This window comes from Gopherus flavomarginatus, chromosome 1 (assembly GCF_025201925.1).
Source record: "Gopherus flavomarginatus isolate rGopFla2 chromosome 1, rGopFla2.mat.asm, whole genome shotgun sequence".
In the NCBI taxonomy this organism is placed as follows: Eukaryota; Metazoa; Chordata; order Testudines; family Testudinidae; genus Gopherus; species Gopherus flavomarginatus.
The window spans coordinates 92052805-92073172 of NC_066617.1; the positions used below are offsets into that span (position 1 = coordinate 92052805).

The 20368-nt window shown below is 49.3% G+C and overlaps 1 protein-coding gene and 1 long non-coding RNA gene across 4 annotated transcripts in view; one reads left to right on the forward strand and one right to left on the reverse strand.

The window, feature by feature from the left end:
• The window catches only part of ANO4 (anoctamin 4), a 322929-nt gene that overhangs the window by 286621 nt on the left and 15940 nt on the right, over positions 1-20368 (forward strand). For all 3 annotated transcript variants that reach the window (XM_050934624.1, XM_050934633.1, XM_050934643.1), the window contains one exon: positions 17038-17157. In XM_050934624.1, the coding sequence (XP_050790581.1) occupies positions 17038-17157 (120 nt within the window). The remainder of the gene's footprint in view (positions 1-17037; positions 17158-20368) is intronic.
• The window catches only part of LOC127042744 (uncharacterized), a 439524-nt gene that overhangs the window by 247306 nt on the left and 171850 nt on the right, over positions 1-20368 (reverse strand). The gene's annotated exons all lie outside the window — the stretch shown is intronic.

Sequence of the window (20368 nt, forward strand, 5' to 3'; positions counted from 1 at the left end):
AGCAATACGTAGCAACAGTTAGCTTGCATCCTGCTATCAGGTATAAATATTCCACTTCATAGCTTTATTTTCCCTCCCAGATACAGAGAAGAGGATTCTTTTTGTTGTTACTTTTAGCCAGGGCCGGTGCAAGGATATTTTGCGCCGTAGGCGAAACTTCCATCTTGCGCACCCCCCCCCCAAAAAAAAATCACATACATTATACACAATACACGGTCACGAAATTGTGCCCCAGACCTTTTTTTTTAATCTGCCATGAGGCTGCATCAACTGTAAACGAAAAAAAATGAAATTTTATTCCTATCAGTCCTTTTTCTTGTTCACTATTAAAAGTAAAGGATAGAGAATGCATGTCACTTACTATAATTAACTATTTGAATTTCATCAACTGTTTGACGTAAATATTGATTAAGAGATCAAGATGACTTTCAAGCTTAAGCCTGAGTATTCAAGCCTTGTCAGGTTTATGTTGCAACCATTACACTAAACAAGAGCACAGTGTAGGCAGATCTTATCCTACTGGTGTAACAGCAACTGCTCTGGATAGGATCAAAAAGTTGTTCCATATTAGGGGTTGTCAAGTTTCTCAGAGGCATTGTGGTCCAGGTTTGTTTTAAAGAAATAGACCCCTACCCTGCAATCATTTATGCAGGAGGTAGGTATCTGGTAAGATGTTTTGCCTTGTTCTACTTTACCTCACTTGAGATAGGTGCAATTCAAGCATCTGACAAAATAATAGGAGAGCAACCTTCCAAGTTAGTAAGGAAAACATCTGGCTAGTACAACCTAGGATCCCACTATTGTGCTGCTCTGCTAGAAAGAATGATAAAAGATTAAAGTTCACAGAAGGTACAACTCCAAGGTGCTCCGAGCTGTCCAGCTAATCCTTGAATGTTACATTGTAAGAATTCACATGCAAATCCCATTTGCTTGATTTGAAAGAGGAGGCCATCAATGGGAGAGGCTTGGGAGCTCTAGAGATATTAATAGTTCATGTCTGTTCCAGTATTTAGTATCAAATCAGGGCTTTACTTGTCAGCAAACAACCACCACACCTACTTATTTCTCAGCATCGTGCATGTTGTGGCTAGATGGTGATCCTGAGTCACTTGTTACCTTACACAAGAGAAACCTACATTTTAAAGAATTATTTCAAATGGGACAATAAAACAGGAGTAACAAACTTTCTGCTTTTCTGAGGTAATAGCCTCAGAAGTTCTTTATTATTTAACAGAGAGCCTGAGCTGAATGCTGGAACAGGAGGCAATATGATGTTGAAGGGCTTCTGTGAAGGAAGAGGAAGAAGTGGCTCTTGGAGCCTCTGGGCCTGATCTAAAACCCATTGAAATCAGTGGGAATTTTTCCACTGACTTCAAGGTCTGGGGATTGGTCCTGCTTTGAGCGGGGGTTGGACTAGATGACTTCCTGAGGTCCCTTCCAACCCTGATAGTCTATGATTCTATGAAGGTGGATCAAGGCCTCTGATAACAAGAGTAACTTTTGTAAACTTCTCATTTCTGGGCAATGAAAATACTTACTTACTGAAATAATGACATGATTGCTGGGGATGGAAGAGATGTGGAGATATCGGAGGATGAGAGGCTTACAGTCACCTGGCTTGGGGATCTGGGCTAAGGGTGGTTGGTGGTGAAGTAAGATAGGAAATATGTGTAAACGAGCTCTTGAGCTAAGAAGTGGGGGCTTAGTAGGTTTTAACACATGCAATAGTTTAAAACAACACACAAGGGTGTATGGATTGTTTGTAAGGGGTCTGTTTAGTAATGAAACAGAAAATCACTTCAAGTTTAGAAAATGCGGGAACAGTTTAGATACAAACAGGAAAGGGAATATAAAAAACTGTACAGATTTTGCAGAACATGATGTGAACCTAAGAAGTAACTATGTCACCTGATTTTTGTATCCTCCTCTTCCCATTTCCTTATTTTGCTCCCATTGTGTGTCACTATCACTTGGTGTCATTTTTAATTTAGATCACAGGCTCTTTGGGCTAGTGAGTCTCTTTTATTTGTCTGCAGAGATCCTAGAACATTTTTGGACACAGAATACATAAGTAATAATATTCATAACAATAACTGCCAAGTGATATACAAACTTAAATGGGATAGAGCCCAGGGGATCCCCCGGGTCAGCGCGCCGCCGCGGCAGCCGGCATCCCAGGGGATCCCCTGGCCCAGGGAAACCCTGGACTGCTGGCTGCCGCGGCGGTGCACTGACCCGGGGGACCCCCTGGGCTCCGGGCTGCCGCGGCGGCGCGCTGACCCGGGGGGCACCCTGGGCCGCCGGCTGCCGCGGCGGTGCGTGCTGACCCATGGTCAGTGCGCCGCCGCGGCAGCCGGCAGCCCGGGGTTTCCCTGGGCCAGGGGATCCCCTGGGCTGCTGGCTGCTGCGGCGGCACGCTGCCCCGGGGGATCCCCTGGGCTGCCGGCTGACGCGGCGGCGCACTGACCCGGGGGACACCCTGGCCTGCCGGCTGCCGCGGCGGTGCGTGCTGACCCATGGTCAGTGCACCGCCGCGGCAGCCGGCAGCCCGGGGTTTCCCTGGGCCAGGGGATCCCCTGGGCTGCGGGCTGCCGCGGCGGCGCCCTGACCCAGGGGACACCCTGGGCTGCCGGCTGCTGCCGGCAGCTCAGAGTCCTTCTATGTCCCAGCAGCAGCGGCCGGTCAACCATTTAAAAAAAAATTGGGGGGCGCTTTTTGGCGACCCCAAATCTCGGCGCCCTAGGCAACCGCCTAGTTCGCCTAAATGGTTGCACCGGCCCTGCTTTTAGCCATATTTTGGATGCCAGTGCAGTCTAGTCACACCAATGGAGACAGTTCATGATTGGCAATGCTACTTAACTCATTATACTGTTAAAGATTTGGCATTTTCGTAGATGCTGGAAAAATTGTTCTGTCTGTTTCCATAAAGAGTTGTAGAAAATCTTTCAGGTCTGATGATGATCGTTGGTGGGCCTGTGCCTCCCCATGCTGCCATTGTGTTTACTCATAGAGCATTTAAGTGGTGTCAGCTTTTTTTTTTCTACTTTCTTAATTTCTTTCATACCACAGTCCCAGAAAATGCATTTTGAAATTACATTTGATAAGGAAGACAAGATAGTGCACTTGCTTTCAAATTAGTTCTGTTTAGAGACATTGGCCTGACTTAAGGAATCAGATCTTAAACTGATGTATTTTAAAGCCTTTCACACAGTTTTCCAGCGATACACTAAATAACGTAAGAGATCAAATCTAATTTCTCAGAAGAGACCAACTTGGCTAATGCCTTTCTATGGCAATATTGCACATGTGGTTAGTACATTGCCATCAAGATAGTAGAAAACTATTCTTAAATTCTACAGGAATAAAAAGTTCCCTAAGTTCAAGGGTCTGGAACATCGACCATAGGATATCTTAACAGTTTGGCGAGGGAAGGCATCAGAAAAATTGTGCAGGATGCGAAAGAATATATTGTAATTAATTTCAGCTCTATAGCAGCTTTAAGTGTAGGTCTTGAGCCATAGCCAGCTGGAACACCATTCAGGTACTAATCTGATGGACACGCAATTTCCCACAGAATTTAAGCTCACATTTTAAAAATAAACAACCAGTTTTACTGGTTGGGAAAAAAACCTTCCAAACAAGAACCAGTGCAATTCCACCTTAGTCTGTTGCCAAACAATCCAAAACAATTACTTGGAGAGATGTGAACTGACTTGTTCGATAATTCTAAATCCTAATAATGGTGATCTAAGGCACAGCCTAAATTAGGAAATTGGCCTGTAGTGAGGCGGCCTGGTTCCCAGACGCCCCAGAGAAGGACGAGCCCCTCCAGATGCCAAAGTGGGCAGAGCCACTCGAGCCAGCACCCGCCCCCCACAGGTCAAGGCGCAGGACAGGAAGTATAAAAGCCCAACCCCAGGGCTCAGAAGCTGGCTGGCGGCCGGAGAGACCGGATGCTGGTGCTCTGGCTCCCACTGGGGAGACTCCTGCCGCCTGTGACCGCCCCGAGGACTGGCCATACCCGTTGAGGCTGGACGTCGACCAGACGCCAGAGAAGCCAGTAAGCCTACCGGGGAGAAGGGACCCAAAAGAGCTGCCCAGCTTACTGCTCGCGGAGTACCCGAGGAGCCCATGGTGTTTGATGCTATGGAAGACGCTGACCAGACACAGGTACTGCTAGAGGGGGAGGTCGGAAGTAGCCCAGGGGCAGCCGACTCTAGTCAGGCGGTGGCACACCCAGAGCTGATGTCAGTGTGTTGCGGCCAGGATCCCCACTGACACAACAGCAGGCTGCCTGCTGCTGTTAGGGCCCTGGGCTGGGACGCAGAGGAATGGGCGGGCCTGCGTCCCCCCTGCCACCCAACTTGCAGGTGGCAGTCTCCCCCCTCGCCCCGACGCTCAGGATCAGGAGCCTGGGTTTTGCTCTTGAACTGTTTGTTTGCCGCCCACCCTGACCCAGGGCCTGGGCTTCCTATTGAACTCTGTGCTCAGCCCCTGCCTGAGGGCCTGAGTGAGCCCTGAACTGTTTGTTTGCTGCCCGCCCTGACCCAGGGCCGAGGCTTGTTACTGAACTATTTGCTCAACCCGTTTGAGGGCCTGAGCTCCCAGCCAGGCAGTTGCAGCCAGCCCTTATCCAGGGCTGCCAGTCACTGAACTATTTGCTCAGCCCCTGCCAGAGCGTCCTGAGCCCTTGACTGTTTCCTGCCCCACCAGGCTAATTCGCCGACTCACCGGACTTGTGTAGTGAGGCAGCCTGGCTCCCAGCCACCCCAGAGAGGGGCGACCCCAACAGCACACGCCTACACGTGGTACCAGAAGTGGGGATTCTTGTCCAGGAACCCAATTGCTATGAGGAGGGATCTGAGGAGACGTATCCGAGGCAACCATGGACATGGACAACCTTATTAAATTTTTGGCAGAGAGCCAGCAGCAGCAGCAGGCCACCGCCCAGCTCCAGCAGCAGCAGCAATTGGTTCAGCAGCTCGGGACACAGCAGCAGCAGCTGATTCTGGAACTGGGACGCCAGAGCTGGGACCACCAGCAACAATGCCTTCAGCAGTTGGTGACACTGCTGCCCCGTCCTGCGGAGCCCTAGCCTGTGGGCCCCCCGGGGCAACCCAGCAGCACCCTGCCCATTCGGCTGACAAAGATGAACCCCAACGACGACCCAGAGGCCTTTCTGGTGACGTTTGAATGGGTAATGGTAGTTGCTGGCTGGGCCCCAGACCAATGGACTACCCTCCTGGCCCTGTACCTGACTGGGACTGCCCAAACTGTCTGTCGGGGCCTGTCCACAGACACGGCATGGGACTATAGTCAGGTAAAGGCAGCAATTTTAGATGCCCTGGATGTGAGTCCGGAAACCTTCCAGAAGCGGTTCCAGAGCCTGGCCTACCCTACAGGTGCCCAGCCCCGGCTGGTAGCTCAGGAGCTAAGGGAGGCATGCAAGCGATGGCCGCAGCCTGAGAGACGAACCCCAGAGGAGCTCACCGAACAAATTGTGCTGGAGCAATTCATTCACATACTCCCGCCGTGAGGAAGGGCCTGCATCCTCCGCCATCGGCCTGCGACGCTAGCCACCGCCATCACCCTGATGAAGGATTTTCTAGCCGCTGAAACACCAGTGGGTCCGACTATCCGAGCACCCCCCAGGATTGGAACGCCCTAACACAGAGAGAAAGGGGGGGCCCACCCGGACTGACACACGAATTCCCTCACAGGGTCTGGGACCCCAAACCCGTCCGGCTGAAGCCCCAGTGCGACAAGCCCCAGCACCTTCCCCAGTTCCTCGAGGGATCAACCAGAGCCCTCCCCAGGGAGCGGTGGGAACACGACCACGACCGGGATGGTCAGATCTTGGGCCCTTTTTTTCCTGGGGGAATATGGCCGTTTACAACGGGACTGCACAGCGATGGATTGCAACTTCGGCCAGGTCTGCATAGGGGAAGCCTGTGCACGACGTCCACACGCCACCAAGATCACAGTGCCAGTGGTTGTCAAGGGGTACCCAACGGTGGCCCTCATTGATTCAGTCTGCGGCCAAACGCTGATCTGCCAAAAATTAGGGCCCCCAGGCCGATGCCCTCCTGGGGACGATACGGCTACAGTGTATTCACGGGGACATACGGCCCTACCCCAGTACTCAAGCCCAGCTAACTGTGGATGGGGTCACCCGACCGATGGTGGTTGGTCTAGCCCCGCACCTCGCATACCTGGTGATCCTGGGGCAAGACTGGTCGGAGTTCCCAGAAGTCCTCCGCTGCAACACCAGGGAACGCCCGAGGGTCACCCCAGTCTTGGAAGGTGACTCCCCTCCGAGGCCTGGGCAGAGGAAGGGGAAGCACCCGACCATACTGAACCAGGGGAAGAACCTGAGGACTCTCCCCTGGAAGCTATTGGTGAGCCCTCGCTTCACACCGACTTTTGCCGATCCCACACTCAAGCGGATGTACGAGCAGTTCACCACTGTTGATGGCACCATCATTGATCCACACTGGGTGGCGCAGTGGCCACACTTTGAACTGCAGCAGGAGCACATCTATCGGGTTGAGTGGGACCCCCACACGGGGGATTCCCAGACCCAACTACTTGTGCCCCAATGCCACCGGCAAGCTGTCATGAAACTAGCCCACGACGTCCCGGCAGCCAGACACCTGGGCCACAAGAAGACTCTGTCCCAAATATTGATGCACTTCTTCAGGCCGGGCATACACCAGGATGTGAGGAACTACTGTAGGTCCTGCCCGGACTGCCAGTTGGCTGCTCCTCGGCAGACCCCCAAGGTCCCCCTGGTCTCCATGCCCTTGATCAAAACCCCCTTCGAGTGGGTGGCCATGGACCTGGTGGGGCCTCTCCCAAAAAGCATAGCCGGGTTTCAGTGTATATTGGTCATGGTGGATTATGCTACCCGTTTCCCAGAGGCAATACCCCTCCGAAACATCACCATAGCAGGTGAGTTCATGAAGGTCTTCACTCGCATAGGCCTGCTCCAGGAGATTCTCATGGACCAGGGTACCAACTTTACTTCTCGGCTGTTGCAGCAGGTATGTGAGCGTCTGGGGATCAAGCAACTACATACGTCAGTCTACCATCCCCAGAACAACGGTTTGGTCGAATGGTTTAACCAAACCCTCAAGGACATGTTAAACAAGTTCCCCCAAGAAGATCTCCACCGATGGGACCAGTTACTTCCACCTCTGCTCCTGGCGGTTCGGGAGGTCCCCCAGTCCTCTACAAAGTTTTCCCCTTTTGAACAGCTGTATGGTCGTCGCCCATGGGGCCTGTTGGACCTAATGCGTGAAACATGGGAGCAAACCCCATTGCCTACCCAGAGCCTCTTAAAATACATACTCCAGCTCTAGGAGCGCCTTACTCAGGTTGGGGCCCCGGCGCGGGAGAATTTGAAGGTTGCCCAAGAAGCTCAGGCCGAGACCTACAACCGGGGCGCACAGACTCGTGACTTCCAACCCGGGGATCGGATTTTACTCCTCCTCCCCTCAAGTGAGTCAAAGATTCTGGCCCACTGTCAAGGGCCTTATGAGGTGGTCCGAAATGTCGGGCTTGTCACGTATGAGATCAACCAGCCCGACCGGCGCAAGAAAACGCAACGGTACCATATTAACCTTCTCAAACCCTGGCGGGAGCGGGAGAAACTCTTAATTAACCTGTACTCACTGGAACCCGAGCTGGGTCCCCTGTAGGACCCTAGCTTGGAGAGACGCTGACTGAGGAGCAACTCAAGCAGACCCAGTGTCTTCTACAAGCGTTCCCACACACATTTTCACAGCCCAACCGGGATACACAACCCTCGTTCATCATACAATTCAGGCAGAGCCTGGGGTGGTGATCTGGGGCACAACCAGGCCCTTGCCATATCACGTGCGACAGGTCGTTGAAGAGAAGGTACAGGCCATGCTGGACCTGGGAGCCATCGAACCATCACAAAGTGATCTGGGGCACAACCAGGCCCTTGCCATATAACGTGCGACAGGTCGTTGAAGGGGAAGTACAGGCCATACTGGACCTGGGAGTCACTGAACCATCACAAAGTGAATGGCGCAGCCCAGTAGTACTGGTACCGAAGCCCGATGGCACACAACAGTTCTGCATCGATTTCCGACATGTCAATGCCATCTCAAAGTTCGATGCGTATCTGATGCCCTGGGTAGATGAGCTGCTTGGCCGGTTAGGAGAGGCCCGCTACATCACCACCCTTGATCTGAGCAAGGGATACTGGCAGATCCCCCTCGAGCCGGCCTCCAGGGAGAAGACAGCCTTTGCCACCCCATGGGTCTGTATCAGTTTACTCGGATGCCCTTTGGCCTCCATGGGGCCCTGGCCACGTTTCAACGGCTGATGGATCGCCTCCTCCAGCCCCATCGGGACTGCACTGTCACCTACCTGGATGATGTGGTTATTTATAGCCGCCAATGGGAGAACCACCTAGAGCGGGTCACAGCAGTCCTGAGATCCCTGCGGGCAGCCGGGTTAACAGCCAACCCAAAGAAATGCTGCACTGGCTGGCAAGAAACTACTTAGCTGGGGTATACCATAGGAAACGGACAAGTAAAGCCCTTCATGGGAAAGGTTCAGGCCATTGCAACCTGCCCACCACCAGCCACAAAACTCTAGGTATGCCAGTTCCTGGGACTTGCTGGCTACTATCGGCGGTTTATTCCCCAATTCACGGCAATTGCAGCCCCCTTGACCAGTCTGTTGACTAAGGACAGCCCTCGGCAAGTAGTGTGGACCTGAGAGTGCAATAACACATTCCAGACGCTCAAGACAAGTCTCTGCTGTGAACCGGTCCTATATAGCCCGGATTCTGACCAGGCGTTCATCCTCCAGACAGACGCCTCAGACGTAGGACTTGGGGCCGTCCTCTCCCAAGAGGTAGACGGGGAAGAACATCCAGTCGTCTATATCAGCCGGAAGTTGTTCCTCCGGGAAAAGAACTACGCAGTGGTGGAAAAGGAGGCCCTCGTAGTAAAGTGGGCTTGTGACACTTTGCGTTACTATCTCCTCAGAGTCCCGTTCACGTTAGTCACCAATGATGCCGCACTCCAGTGGCTGGCCCAAATGAAGGGTCATAATATGAGACTACAGCATTGGTATCTGGTGCTACAGCCCTATGCCTTTACGGTTCACCATAGGGCCGGGAAGGACCATGCAAATGCAGACTTTCTGAACTGCTTGGGAAGCATGGAAGGGTCTGCCCCTGCTGAATGGGAGCCAGACTTGAGTGAGGGGGAGTGTTTAGTGAGACGGCCTGGTTCCCAGCAGCCCCAGAGAGGGACGAGTCCTTCCGGATGCCAAAGTGGGCAGAGCCACTGGAGCCGGCGCCTGCCCCCCAGAGGTCAAGGCGCAGGACAGGAAGTATAAAAGCCCAACCCCAGGGCTCAGAAGCTGGCTGGCCGCCAGAGGCCAGACACTGGTGCCCTAGCTCCTGCTGGGGAGACTCCTGCCGCCTGTGATCGCCCCGAGGACTGACCATACCCGTTGAGGCCGGACGCCAACCAGACGCCGGAGAAGCCAGTAAGTCTACCGGGGGGGAAGGGACCCAGAGGAGCTGCCCAGCTTACCGCTCGCGGAGTACCCGAGGAGCCCATGGTGCTTGATGCCGTGGAAGATGCCAACCAGACACAGGTACTGCTAGAGGAGGAGGTCGGAAGTAGCCCGGGGGCAGCCGACTCTAGTCAGGCTGTGGCACACCCAGAGCTGATGTCAGTGTGTTGCGGCCAGGATCCCCACTGACACAGCAGCAGGTCGCCTGCCACTGTCAGGGCCCCGGGCTGGGACGCAGAGGAATGGGCGGGCCTGCGTCCCCCCTGCCACCCAACTTGCAGGTGTCAGTCTCCCCCCTGGCCCCGACGCTCAGGGTCAGGAGCCTGGGTTTTGCTCTTGAACTGTTTGTTTGCCGCCCCGCCCTGACCCAGGGCCTGGGCTTCCTATTTAACTCTGTGCTCAGCCCCTGCCTGAGGGCCTGAGTGAGCCCTGAGCTGTTTGTTTGCTGCTCGCCCTGACCCAGGGCCGAGGCTTGTTACTGAACTATTTGCTCAGCCCCTGCCTGAGGGTCTGAGCCCTGAGCTGTTTGTTTGCTGACCCGCCCTGACCCGGGCCTGGGCTTGTTACTGAACTCTGTGCTCAGCCCCTGTTTGAGGGCCTGAGCTCCCGACCGGGCACTTGCAACCTGCCTTATCCAGGGCCGCCAGTCACTGAACTATTTGCTCAGCCCTTGCCAGAGGGTCTGAGCCCTTGACTGTTTCCTGCCCCACCAGGCTAATTCGCCGACTCACTGGACTTGTGGCCACATCCTAAAATGGTTTTCAGGACGTAATCTTGTAAAACAGTTGAGGTTACACCAGGGTACTGGCTACAGCCTGCCAACATTGATAGAACATAAAACAGTGATTGAAAACCAGTTTAAAAGTATTCTCAAGCCTGAGTAGCCTGGCTAGGAGGCCACCAGACTCACTTCAGACAGTCTGCCGACTAGCTAGCAGATGGTCACTATCAGTTTGTAATCAGTCAACCTGGACTGGGTTTGGTTCACTGAATTAAGTCATTTAGGCTTGAGAATGGCTTTCATCTGCTGTTTTAAACAGATTAATTCACACAGGTCAGCATTGGCTGACACATCAGTACAACCTGAATAGTTTTTCAGATGGATACCTGAAAAACATTTCAAAACAGAAGCCATTTTGTGGTGTAGAGGGGGATAAAAAATTCTCAATATTGTTCACTATTTCATTGCTGATCACTTCTGAAGAAACATTCAACTAATATGCTGATCCAGTATGACTGGATGTCACTGAAATTAGAGATGGAAAAGACATGGCACCTCAGCATGTAAAAGGAATGGTCAGGGCCGTCCTTAGCCATAGGCAGAATAGGCAGCCGCCTAGGGCACCAAAAGGTCTGGGGGCACCTCTCTGCAGGGAGCCCAGACAGAGGGGAAGCAGTGGAGAATGTAAGAGCAGGGCTGCTGGGTCCTAGAGAGAGCCGAATGCAGCACAGTCTGAGGGAGGAGATTGGCTGCTGGGAAGTCTCTGGGAAGGGGTAGGGGAAGGAACTCACCTGCAGGAGTGGCAGCTTATATGGGCTCAAGGTGCTCAAGCACCAGGAATATTCAAGGCTGGGGGCTGTGCTCCACGAATATTTGGAGCTGGGTTTCTCCTCTGCCCGCACCTCGGAACTTCCCTGGCTGAAAGAAAACAGCCAGTGCCTCTCTCCTTTGTTTGGGCTGCTTTTGCCTAAGGCTATAGAGATCATTGGGAGGCAGCCTCTTGGAGCACTGGGGGAGGGGAAGAGGAAGAGAGGAGGGGCAAGGAGGCACACACATGCTTGGGAGCTCTCTCCCCCGCCCCCCCACCCCCGGCACTCAGTGGCAGCAGCAGGGATGGGGAGGCCACACATGATGGCAACCCCCCCGCCCTGGTACCCATCATAGGGGAGGCGAGTGGGCTTTCTGGACCTGAGAGAGTCACTAGGAGCATGTGCAATGACTGTGGTACAGAGTGAGTGTGCTGCGGGTGGGGGGCAGGAGAGAGAGGAGGGGTCCCTTCCCTGGAGCTTGCTTCTGCCAGTAAGGAGGGGAGAGAGTCCTCTCTGGCCCCAGCCCTGGGCAGCCTGTCTGCATCCCAAGTTCCTTATCCCGAGCCCTGCCCCACCCCAGAGCCTGCGCCCCCAACACCCCAACCCTGAGCACTCTGCTGCAGTGTGAACCCCTCATCCCTAGCCCCATCCCAGAGCCCTCACTTAAGGGGAAAAACATGCAACTTAAATTTGGTGGTCAGTTTGGAGTATCATTGTGTTGAGCACAATACTTGATTATTTTACACCCTTTAAAGTATACAGGTGTTACAAAGTGGGAATGTTCTTAATGTTTTCTCTGAATACTGTGTGGGTGCCTCAGTTTCCCCTATGCATTTCTCAAGGATCTAGATGGTGGGATAAGGATGTGTGATTGTTGCAGAGCCCTAGAGTGCCAGTGTGATGCCGTTTGCACAGAGAATGGCTGAAACCCTGTCTCTGGGCAACTGATGGCCTGGGTCGCTCTCCTGCAAGGTGCCAACTGAAGGTGTTGGAGAACAAAGAGATCAGGTGGCCTCCTAATGCCTGGAAAAGAGACAAAGGCCAGAGGAGAGAGTGTCAGTGCCTGTTTGGACTTCCGGGAAGTGCATGGTGTGGAAGAGGATGCTGGGATGCTTTGGAACTACTCCATACAAAGCCAGTCAGGACTCTGGGGGAGCCTCCTCTCTCTGAGGCCTGGTCCACACTATAGCATTAAATCGATTTAAACAGTGTTAAATCGATTTAACGCTGTACCCATCCACACTACAAGGCACTTTAAATCGATTTTAAGGGCTCTTAAAATTGATTTCTGTACTCCTCCCCAACGAGAGGAGTAACCCTAAAATCGATATTACTATATCGATTTAGGGTTAGTGTGGAAGGAAATCGAAGTTATTGGTCTCATTCTTTTACTGAGCTACCCAGAGTGCACCGCTCCGGAAATCGATGGTAGCCTAGGACCATGGATGCACAGCACCGAATTAATGTGCCCTAGTGTGGACGCGTAAAATCGATTTTATAAAACCAGTTTTATAAAACCGGTTTTAATAATTTCAATTTTATGCTGTAGTGTAGACGTGGCCTGAGCATACTGTCTCCAGAGCAAGACGCTTACACCTTCCTGGGTCTGACCTCAGAGCATTCAGCATGCCCTTCCACACTGTGCGCTTTCCGCAGCAAATCTGTCCAGGCAGGTCCTGGGGCAACCAGAGGTCCCTGCATCCCAACTCTGCAGTCAGACGTGACTGTCAGCCAGCCAGTAAAACAGAAGGTTTATTAGATGACAGGAACACGGTCTAAAACAAAGCTTGTAGGTACAGAAAAGAGGACCCCTCAGTCAGGTTCATCTTGGAGGGTGGGGAGCCTAGACCCAAGTTCTGGGCCTCTCCCCATTTCCCCAGCCAGCTCCAAACTGACACTCCCTCTTCTAGCCTTTGTGTCTCTTCTGGATCTCTTCTGATCTCTTTGTCCGCAGCACCTTCAATTGGCACCTTGCAGGGAAAACTGAGGCACCCACACAGTATTCAGAGAAAACATTTAGAACATTCCCGTTTTTTCACAAGTGCAACAAAATATAATACTGTATATTGAAGCAGGCAAGTGCTGCTTCTGAGTTTACACTTTTAATTGACCCTTGTAATCTTGTGGTGCCAACGCATTGTAGCTTCATTTTATATCGGCTTACAGGGTGACAGCGGGGGGGAGAGGGGCGGGCACCACCATTTTGGGCACCACCAAAAATTATACAAACTTGCTGCCTATGCTCACCTGTGAGTGTGACTCTTTCCCCTGGCGTGAGGGTTGTCAGGGCTGTGTTGGGTGAGGTGCTGGGGGGGAGGTGAGGCTGGCTGCCTACCTGCTGAGGAATGACAGTGAAAGTAACGCAGGCAGCCAGGATTGGAATGGTCACACACGGCTGGGCTGGGGATAGCCAGATAGCATGTGCGAAAAATCAGGACAGGAGGTTGCGGTAGGGTGAGCAGATGTCCCACTTTTATAGAGACAGTCCCATATGTTGGGTCTTTTTCTTATATAGGCTCCTATTGCACCCCACCTCCCATCCTGATTTTTCATACTTGCGGTCTGGTCACCCTAGGTGGGGGTAATTGGTGCCTGTATAAGACAAAGCCCCAAATATCGAGACTGGCCCTATAAAATCAGGACATCTGGATCTGGTCACCCTAGCTGGGGAGTGCATCTCTCCCCCGGACTAGCAGTGATCCATCTCATCCGGGGGGAGCTGCACAGGGCAGGATGAGCTGCTGTGGCTCCATGGGTGCCCCGTCCCTGAGATCAGATGCTGTGCTAACTTCACCATGGTCCGTTGAGCTGGCGGTGGTGCCCATTGGTGTGTGATCAGACCTGAGGATTTGCTGCTGCTGTTGCCGCTCTGCACCCCAAGACGTGGATTTTGGGGTCCTGCAGTTTTCCACCTCTCCTCTTCTACTGCAGCTGTTGAACCAGCAGGCTGGGGGGGTGAGCCAAGCATGAAAGCAGTACTGTGTTGCCATTTTGATTGTCATTGAGCAAATTTGTTTGCTAAAAATGCTTGCTAAGAATCCTGAATTCAATTTCAATATATATTTTTTTTTAAATCAATATCTTAGCCAAAAACAGAAAATTAAGTTGTTGACAATTATTTGTGACAATTTTGGAATGGGGAAGAGAGTGGGCCAGTTTTCATCAGAGAAACAAAAAATGTTGACTGACTTTCCTATAGCCCTGTTACTGCTAAATAGAGCCCTCCAACAACTGTAATATGCTCATCTCCTTACTAGTGTATAGAGCAGGGGTCGGCAACCTACGGCACATGTGCCAAAGGTGGCACGTGAGCTGATTTTTGATGACACGCAGTGGTGGGCTGAATGGCTCAGCGCACCACTGCTCTGGGATTCCGGCTGCTGCCCCATTGCCACTCAGGGTCCCAGCTGCCAGCCCCACTCAGCACCCGCTGCTGGCCTGGAGACCCCCAAGGAACCCCAGGCTGGCAGCAGGCTGAGCAGGCCGGTGGCTGAGACCCTAGCTGAGCCACTCAACCCACTGTCGGCCTGGGGTTCTATTCACTCAGCTGGCAACGGGCTGAGTGGGACTAAATTCAACGAAATAGGAAAACAAGAGCAACTAATGACAAAGTGCAAGAACCTAGAGCAGTGGTCACCAACCTTTTTCGTCTGGCGTGCGCCAGACGAAGGGGCCGTGGTAGTGGACGAGCGTCTGCCGAAATGCTGCCTAAATTCAATGGCAAGCAGTGTCATCCAGAGGCATTGGCGCCAAAATGCCACCGAATTTCGGCGACATTTCTGCAGATGCTCGTCCTCCAGCCAATATGTGGGTGCACTGAGAAGCCCCTGTGGGCGCCATGGCACCCGCGGGCACCACATTGTGGATCCCTGACCTAGAGAGCCTCCTGAAGCATGGTGATCATTTTGATTTAAATGGACTTGAATTGTACGAAGAACTGAGTTGTTGCCACATGCAAAATCAGTGATGGACATTGTACAGTTTATTCATACCAGCAAACTTGCCACTCATATTCTACTGACAATTCCTGTAACAGTAGCATCAGGAGAATAGAGTTTCTCAAAACTAAAACTCATTAAAAACTATCTGCACTCTACAATGAGTCAGGAACCTTGACTGGTCTTGCTGTTCTTACAATCGAACAAGACATCACTTTGTCTTTGTCATATGATGACATTATTACTGATTTTGCAGCCAAAAAAGCCAGAAAGACTGCTTTTAATTAAAAACTAATCCTTGTTTCAATACCTCTTCATATAAATTTCCAATAAAATGTTGACAAATTTAAAAAAATATATTATTTGCATCATTCTGTCAAATCAGAATTTTTTCTATAGTGCGACTTTTTAGTGTTAGTTCATCAGTATTACAGTGTGCTTAATTAAGTTAAACTGGTTTTAGTAACATGCCTGTGGCAAGTTTTCCAATACTGTAAGCTTATGTTTGTGTTGCTAAGAGCAAGACAGGCACAGGGGCACCAGTTTAATAATCCCGCCTAGGGCACCATAAATCCTAAGGACGGCCCTGGGAATGGTAACATTGTAACACTCCTTTAGCCTCACATTGAATTGGGGAGTGGGGAGGCAGCAGTTATGCAGACATGGCTGAGAATTCTGTTGACAGCTGTGATTGTCTTTCTCAGCCAATGGCAGAATTAAAGCCTCTTCAGCACCACTGTGCACCACACTGAATAATTTGGCTTGACTTGTATGCACATGCCTCATCCTCAACCAGCTTCATTCTTAATGATATTAGCAGTGAATTTGAACCAACCAGGTGACATCTCCCAGAGCTCCTCTGCCAGACCTTATTACTATTGACCAACAGTTAGGAGCTAGTGTCTCTGAGCCATGAAGGAACATAGGAATTGCCACACTGGCTTAGACTAGTGGCCCATTTTAGTGTGGTATCTTGTATCTGACAGTGGCCAGGACTAGCTTTAAAGGAAGGTGCATGAAACCCCATGATGGGTTATGAAATAATCTGCCCACAAGGAGATGTTTCTTTCTAACCTCTATCAACTAGAGATTAGCTTATGCCAGGAAACATAGGTTTTATATTCCTTATTACAGTTATCATTGCTAATATAACTTAGTGTTTCAGTATTCAACAAATGTCTAATCCTTCTTTGAATCCTACTCTTGGCCTCAATGATATCTTGTGGCAATGAGTTCCATGGGTTAATTGTAAATGAGATTTCCTTTATCAGTTTTAAATCTATTGCCTTTCAACGGCATTGACTGTCCCCATGTTCTTGTATTATGAGTGAGTGTAAATAGGAGGACTCAATTTATCTCCTCTGTGCCATTCATTATTTTGTGTATCTCTGTTGTGTCACCTCTCATTGCTCTTCTAGCTAAACAGTCCCCATCTTTGTAATCTCCCCTAACACAGAAGCCTTTCAATGCCTCTAATCATTTTTGTTCCCTATCTCTTAACCCTTTTCTATTTCTGTTACATACATAACTTTTTAGATAGAGTGACCACAATTAAACACGTTATTGCACATTCAAATGTGATGTATGAGTGCAAGTGTGGGAGGGGGCAAATCTAAGTACTTGAAAGAAATCTAACTTAAATACAAGGTGAAACTAAATTGTGCAGCATATACACAGATTGGGGAGGGAAGGAGAAGGTGTAAATTACACTAAATGAGGCTCTCTGAGATTTACCTCTGTCTTCTGGGTCAGCTAATCTGCATTTTTAAGCATGCAAAAAGGGGATTTTGGTGTGAATTTGCTTTAACAAATTTTTGAAAAGTAATGTATGAAACAGCAGATTTGGGTTGAGGGACAGAGAAATTAGCACAACATGCTTTTCAAATATTAATAGGTATCACTGTTTAGGTGTAGATTTAGGAAACCAGGGAGAGAAATGTCCTCCTAGGTGAGATTTGTGTTAGAATGGGCTGAGTGTTCTGACTTCAGGGTTTCTTGTCTTCAGGTGTATGGTAGGCTATGTTAATGCCAGTCTATCTGTATTTCTGGTGTCTGACTTTGAAAACCGTTCGGAACCAACATCTAATGGAAGTGAATTCTCTGGCTCACCGTTAAAATATTGCAGGTAAGAATCTCACCAAAATATCCTTTTCTTTTTAAAAAATCACCACGTGGAAGCATCATGCTAGAGTCTCTCTCTTTACTTGTTTTCAAAGTCTAAAAAATGAAATGAAAAAATGCATTTTGTACATATAAAAAGAATAAAAAATACAGGACACCACTTATCCTGTGCCTGTGAGTGGGGGGATGCCCAATCTTCAGAGTAAGGAAGGCTGCCTTGGCAACTAGCCAGGATCTTAAAGGACCCTTGAAATTTGCATATAAAATTTATTTCTAAAAAAAAAGAACTAAAAGAACTGCCCACAAGCATAATATTTGCTTATCTTTCAATTTCCACAGACAGATTGTGGAGGAAACTTGGTCTGATCTTGGGTTTTAATCCTGGTTCTGACACTGACTTTCTTGCTCACTCTACATGTGAGTACAATTCAGCTTTCTGCAGAGAGCCTGCATAGGTCTATACACTATGTAAGTCCCACTTAAGCCCTGTTTTGATGACTTAGGTGATGCCTAGGACTTATATAGGCTCTGTGCACAGGAGTGAATTTCTCCCTAAGTGAAAAACTATTGCAAGAAACACTTGCACAACACTGTATGTCCACATACTGTAATTGTCCCGCGCCTCAGGTAGAAGCTGGTTTTAATGGTTGGTTACAACACCTCAGATAGTGTCTAGCTCAAGTCAAGCTGAACTAGTAGAAACTCCAATGGTTTCTCTCCATCGCACTGGTTCAGCCAGTCCTAAGTCCATCCCACAGCTGAGTGCATCATATATGGAAATTTCCCACTGTCTTCTGCTCCCAGCAGCAGTGTTTGACACTATGCAATAGGGCTTCATAAGACCCAGAAAACACCAGTGTAACAATGATGTTAAGAGCTGCTCTGTGTGGATGGACACACATTGTTCCATCAAAAAGTGTTGCAGAGACTGATAAAGACCTGGTGCATGCATCCATGTGCACTGTGCCTAGAATGCCTTTCTTGCTTTACAAAGACAAGACTCTCTGTCCTTGAATAAGTCTCCTAACTTCCCTGCTTTGGTTTCTCCATCTCTAAGTGGGGATAGCATTTACTTACCCCACAAAGGTCATATAAAAATTAATTTGTTAATGTTTTCAAGCTCCTTGAACATGAAAAGTGCCATATAAGCCCTAAGTATTATTATTGAAGGGGCTTCCCATCTGCAGGAAATTCCAACATTTTGTTTTCATCCCAAATTTGGATGAAAAGTCAAAACTTCAAATTTTTTCACAGAACAGAAACTCAAAAAAGTTTCATTTTGGTAACGCTGTGTCATGGTATAATTCCCCACTCTGAACCTTAGCGTCCAAAAGATGGGGTACCAGCATGAATTCCCCTAAGCTTAATTACAGCTTAGATTCTGTAGCGCTGCCACCAACCAGGAATTCCAGTGCCTGGTACACTCTGGTCCCCCCCAAAACCTTGCCCGGGGACCCCCAAGACCCAGACCCTCTGGATCTTAACACAAGGAAAGTAAACCCTTTCCCTCACTGTTGCTTCTCCCAGGCTTCCCCTCCCTGGGTTACCCTGGAAGATCAATGTGTGATTCAAACTCCTTGAATCCTGAAACAGGGAGGAAAATTTACCTTCCCCCCTCTTTCTCTCTTCCCCTCCCAGATTCTCCCTGAGAGAGACAGTAATCCTGGCACAGAGAGAAATCAGCCTCTCTCTCCCTCTTCCCTCCTTTCTCCACACCAATTCCCTGGTGAATCCAGACCCAGTCCCCTGGGGTCTCACCAGAATAAAAAAAACAATCAGGTTCTTAAACAAGAAAAGCTTTTAATTAAAGAAAGAAAAAACAGTAAAAATTATCTTTGTGAATTTAAGATGGAATATGTTACAGGGTCTTTCAGCTAGAGACACTGGGAATACCCTCCCAGCCTAAGTATTCAAGTACAGATTAAAATCCTTTCAGCAAAATATAAATTTGAACTCCTTCCAGCCAAATACCCATTTGAACTTCTTCCAGCCAAATACACATTTGCAAATAAAGAAAACAACCATAAGTCTAACTCGCTTTATCTACCTAGTACTCACTAGTCTGAACTTATAAGAGCCTGTATTGGAGAGATTGGAGAGAAACCTGGTTGCACGTCTGATCCCTCTGAGCCCCCAGAGTGAACAACCACCAAATTCTAACAGCACACACAGAAACTTCCCTCCCTCAAGATTTGAAAGTATCCTGTCTCCTGATTGGTCCTCTGGTCAGGTGACAGCCAGGCTTACTGAACTTGTTAACCCTTCGTAGTCAAAGAGATATAAAGTACTTCTGTGCTATTAACTTTTCTGATCTGTTTATGACACGCTGGAACTTTTTTTTGGACCAGAATGAAATTTTTTGACATCTGTGAAATCAAAATATTTATTTCATTTTGTTAGAATGACCCAAAATGCTTTGTTTCAAGGGGGAACATGGGCAGAACAACTGTGTAATGCTGTTATTTTATAATGTGGTGTTGGTTTGTGAACATGAGTTCAAATGACTTTTTTATTATGAAACAATAAAATATCCTTTGATGGGTCTCTAGAGCCCCAGGGTACTTTAGTGTCCAGTGAAAAGACTCCTGACATTTTGTTAAAAGTATAAAAATAATATTACTTGCACTTATATAGCATACTGAGCTGTTTTCCTCTGAAGTTAATGTTTTCATTTAGGGAGCTGAAACAATTGAAACTGTTACACATCATTTGGCAGGAAATAACCCTAAAAATAGGTTAGATCAGTACATATCCTATTCTGTGATACAGAGCTGCTGGCCAAAAAAGGCTTCATTCCAACTTAATAGTCTTAATATTTTTAATAAGATTTGTCTCTGACCATCCACCATTTAATATCAACGGGGTTACAGATTAAAATGTTTGCTTTTGATATCTGAGAGACATAGGAAACAAGCAATGTTGCTCTCCTTCAGGGAGGTCCAAATTCTGCCGCTGTTAGTCAGTGTGATCTCCTGTTGACTTCAGTGGGAGATTTCTGTGAGTAAGCACTAAATCCAGACTTCACGATTTGGCCTGGGATGCATATGAATGTGTAACACCGACAGACCCTGGTCGTTGGCAGGCGGGATTGAATCTGGGACCTCTGGAGCTTAGTGCATGAGCCTCTACTGTGTGAGCTAAAAGCCAACTGTCTGTTAGCTAAGGCTATAGAGCAAACTCATTTAACTCTCTCTCTAAGTGGTGTCGGAGCCGCT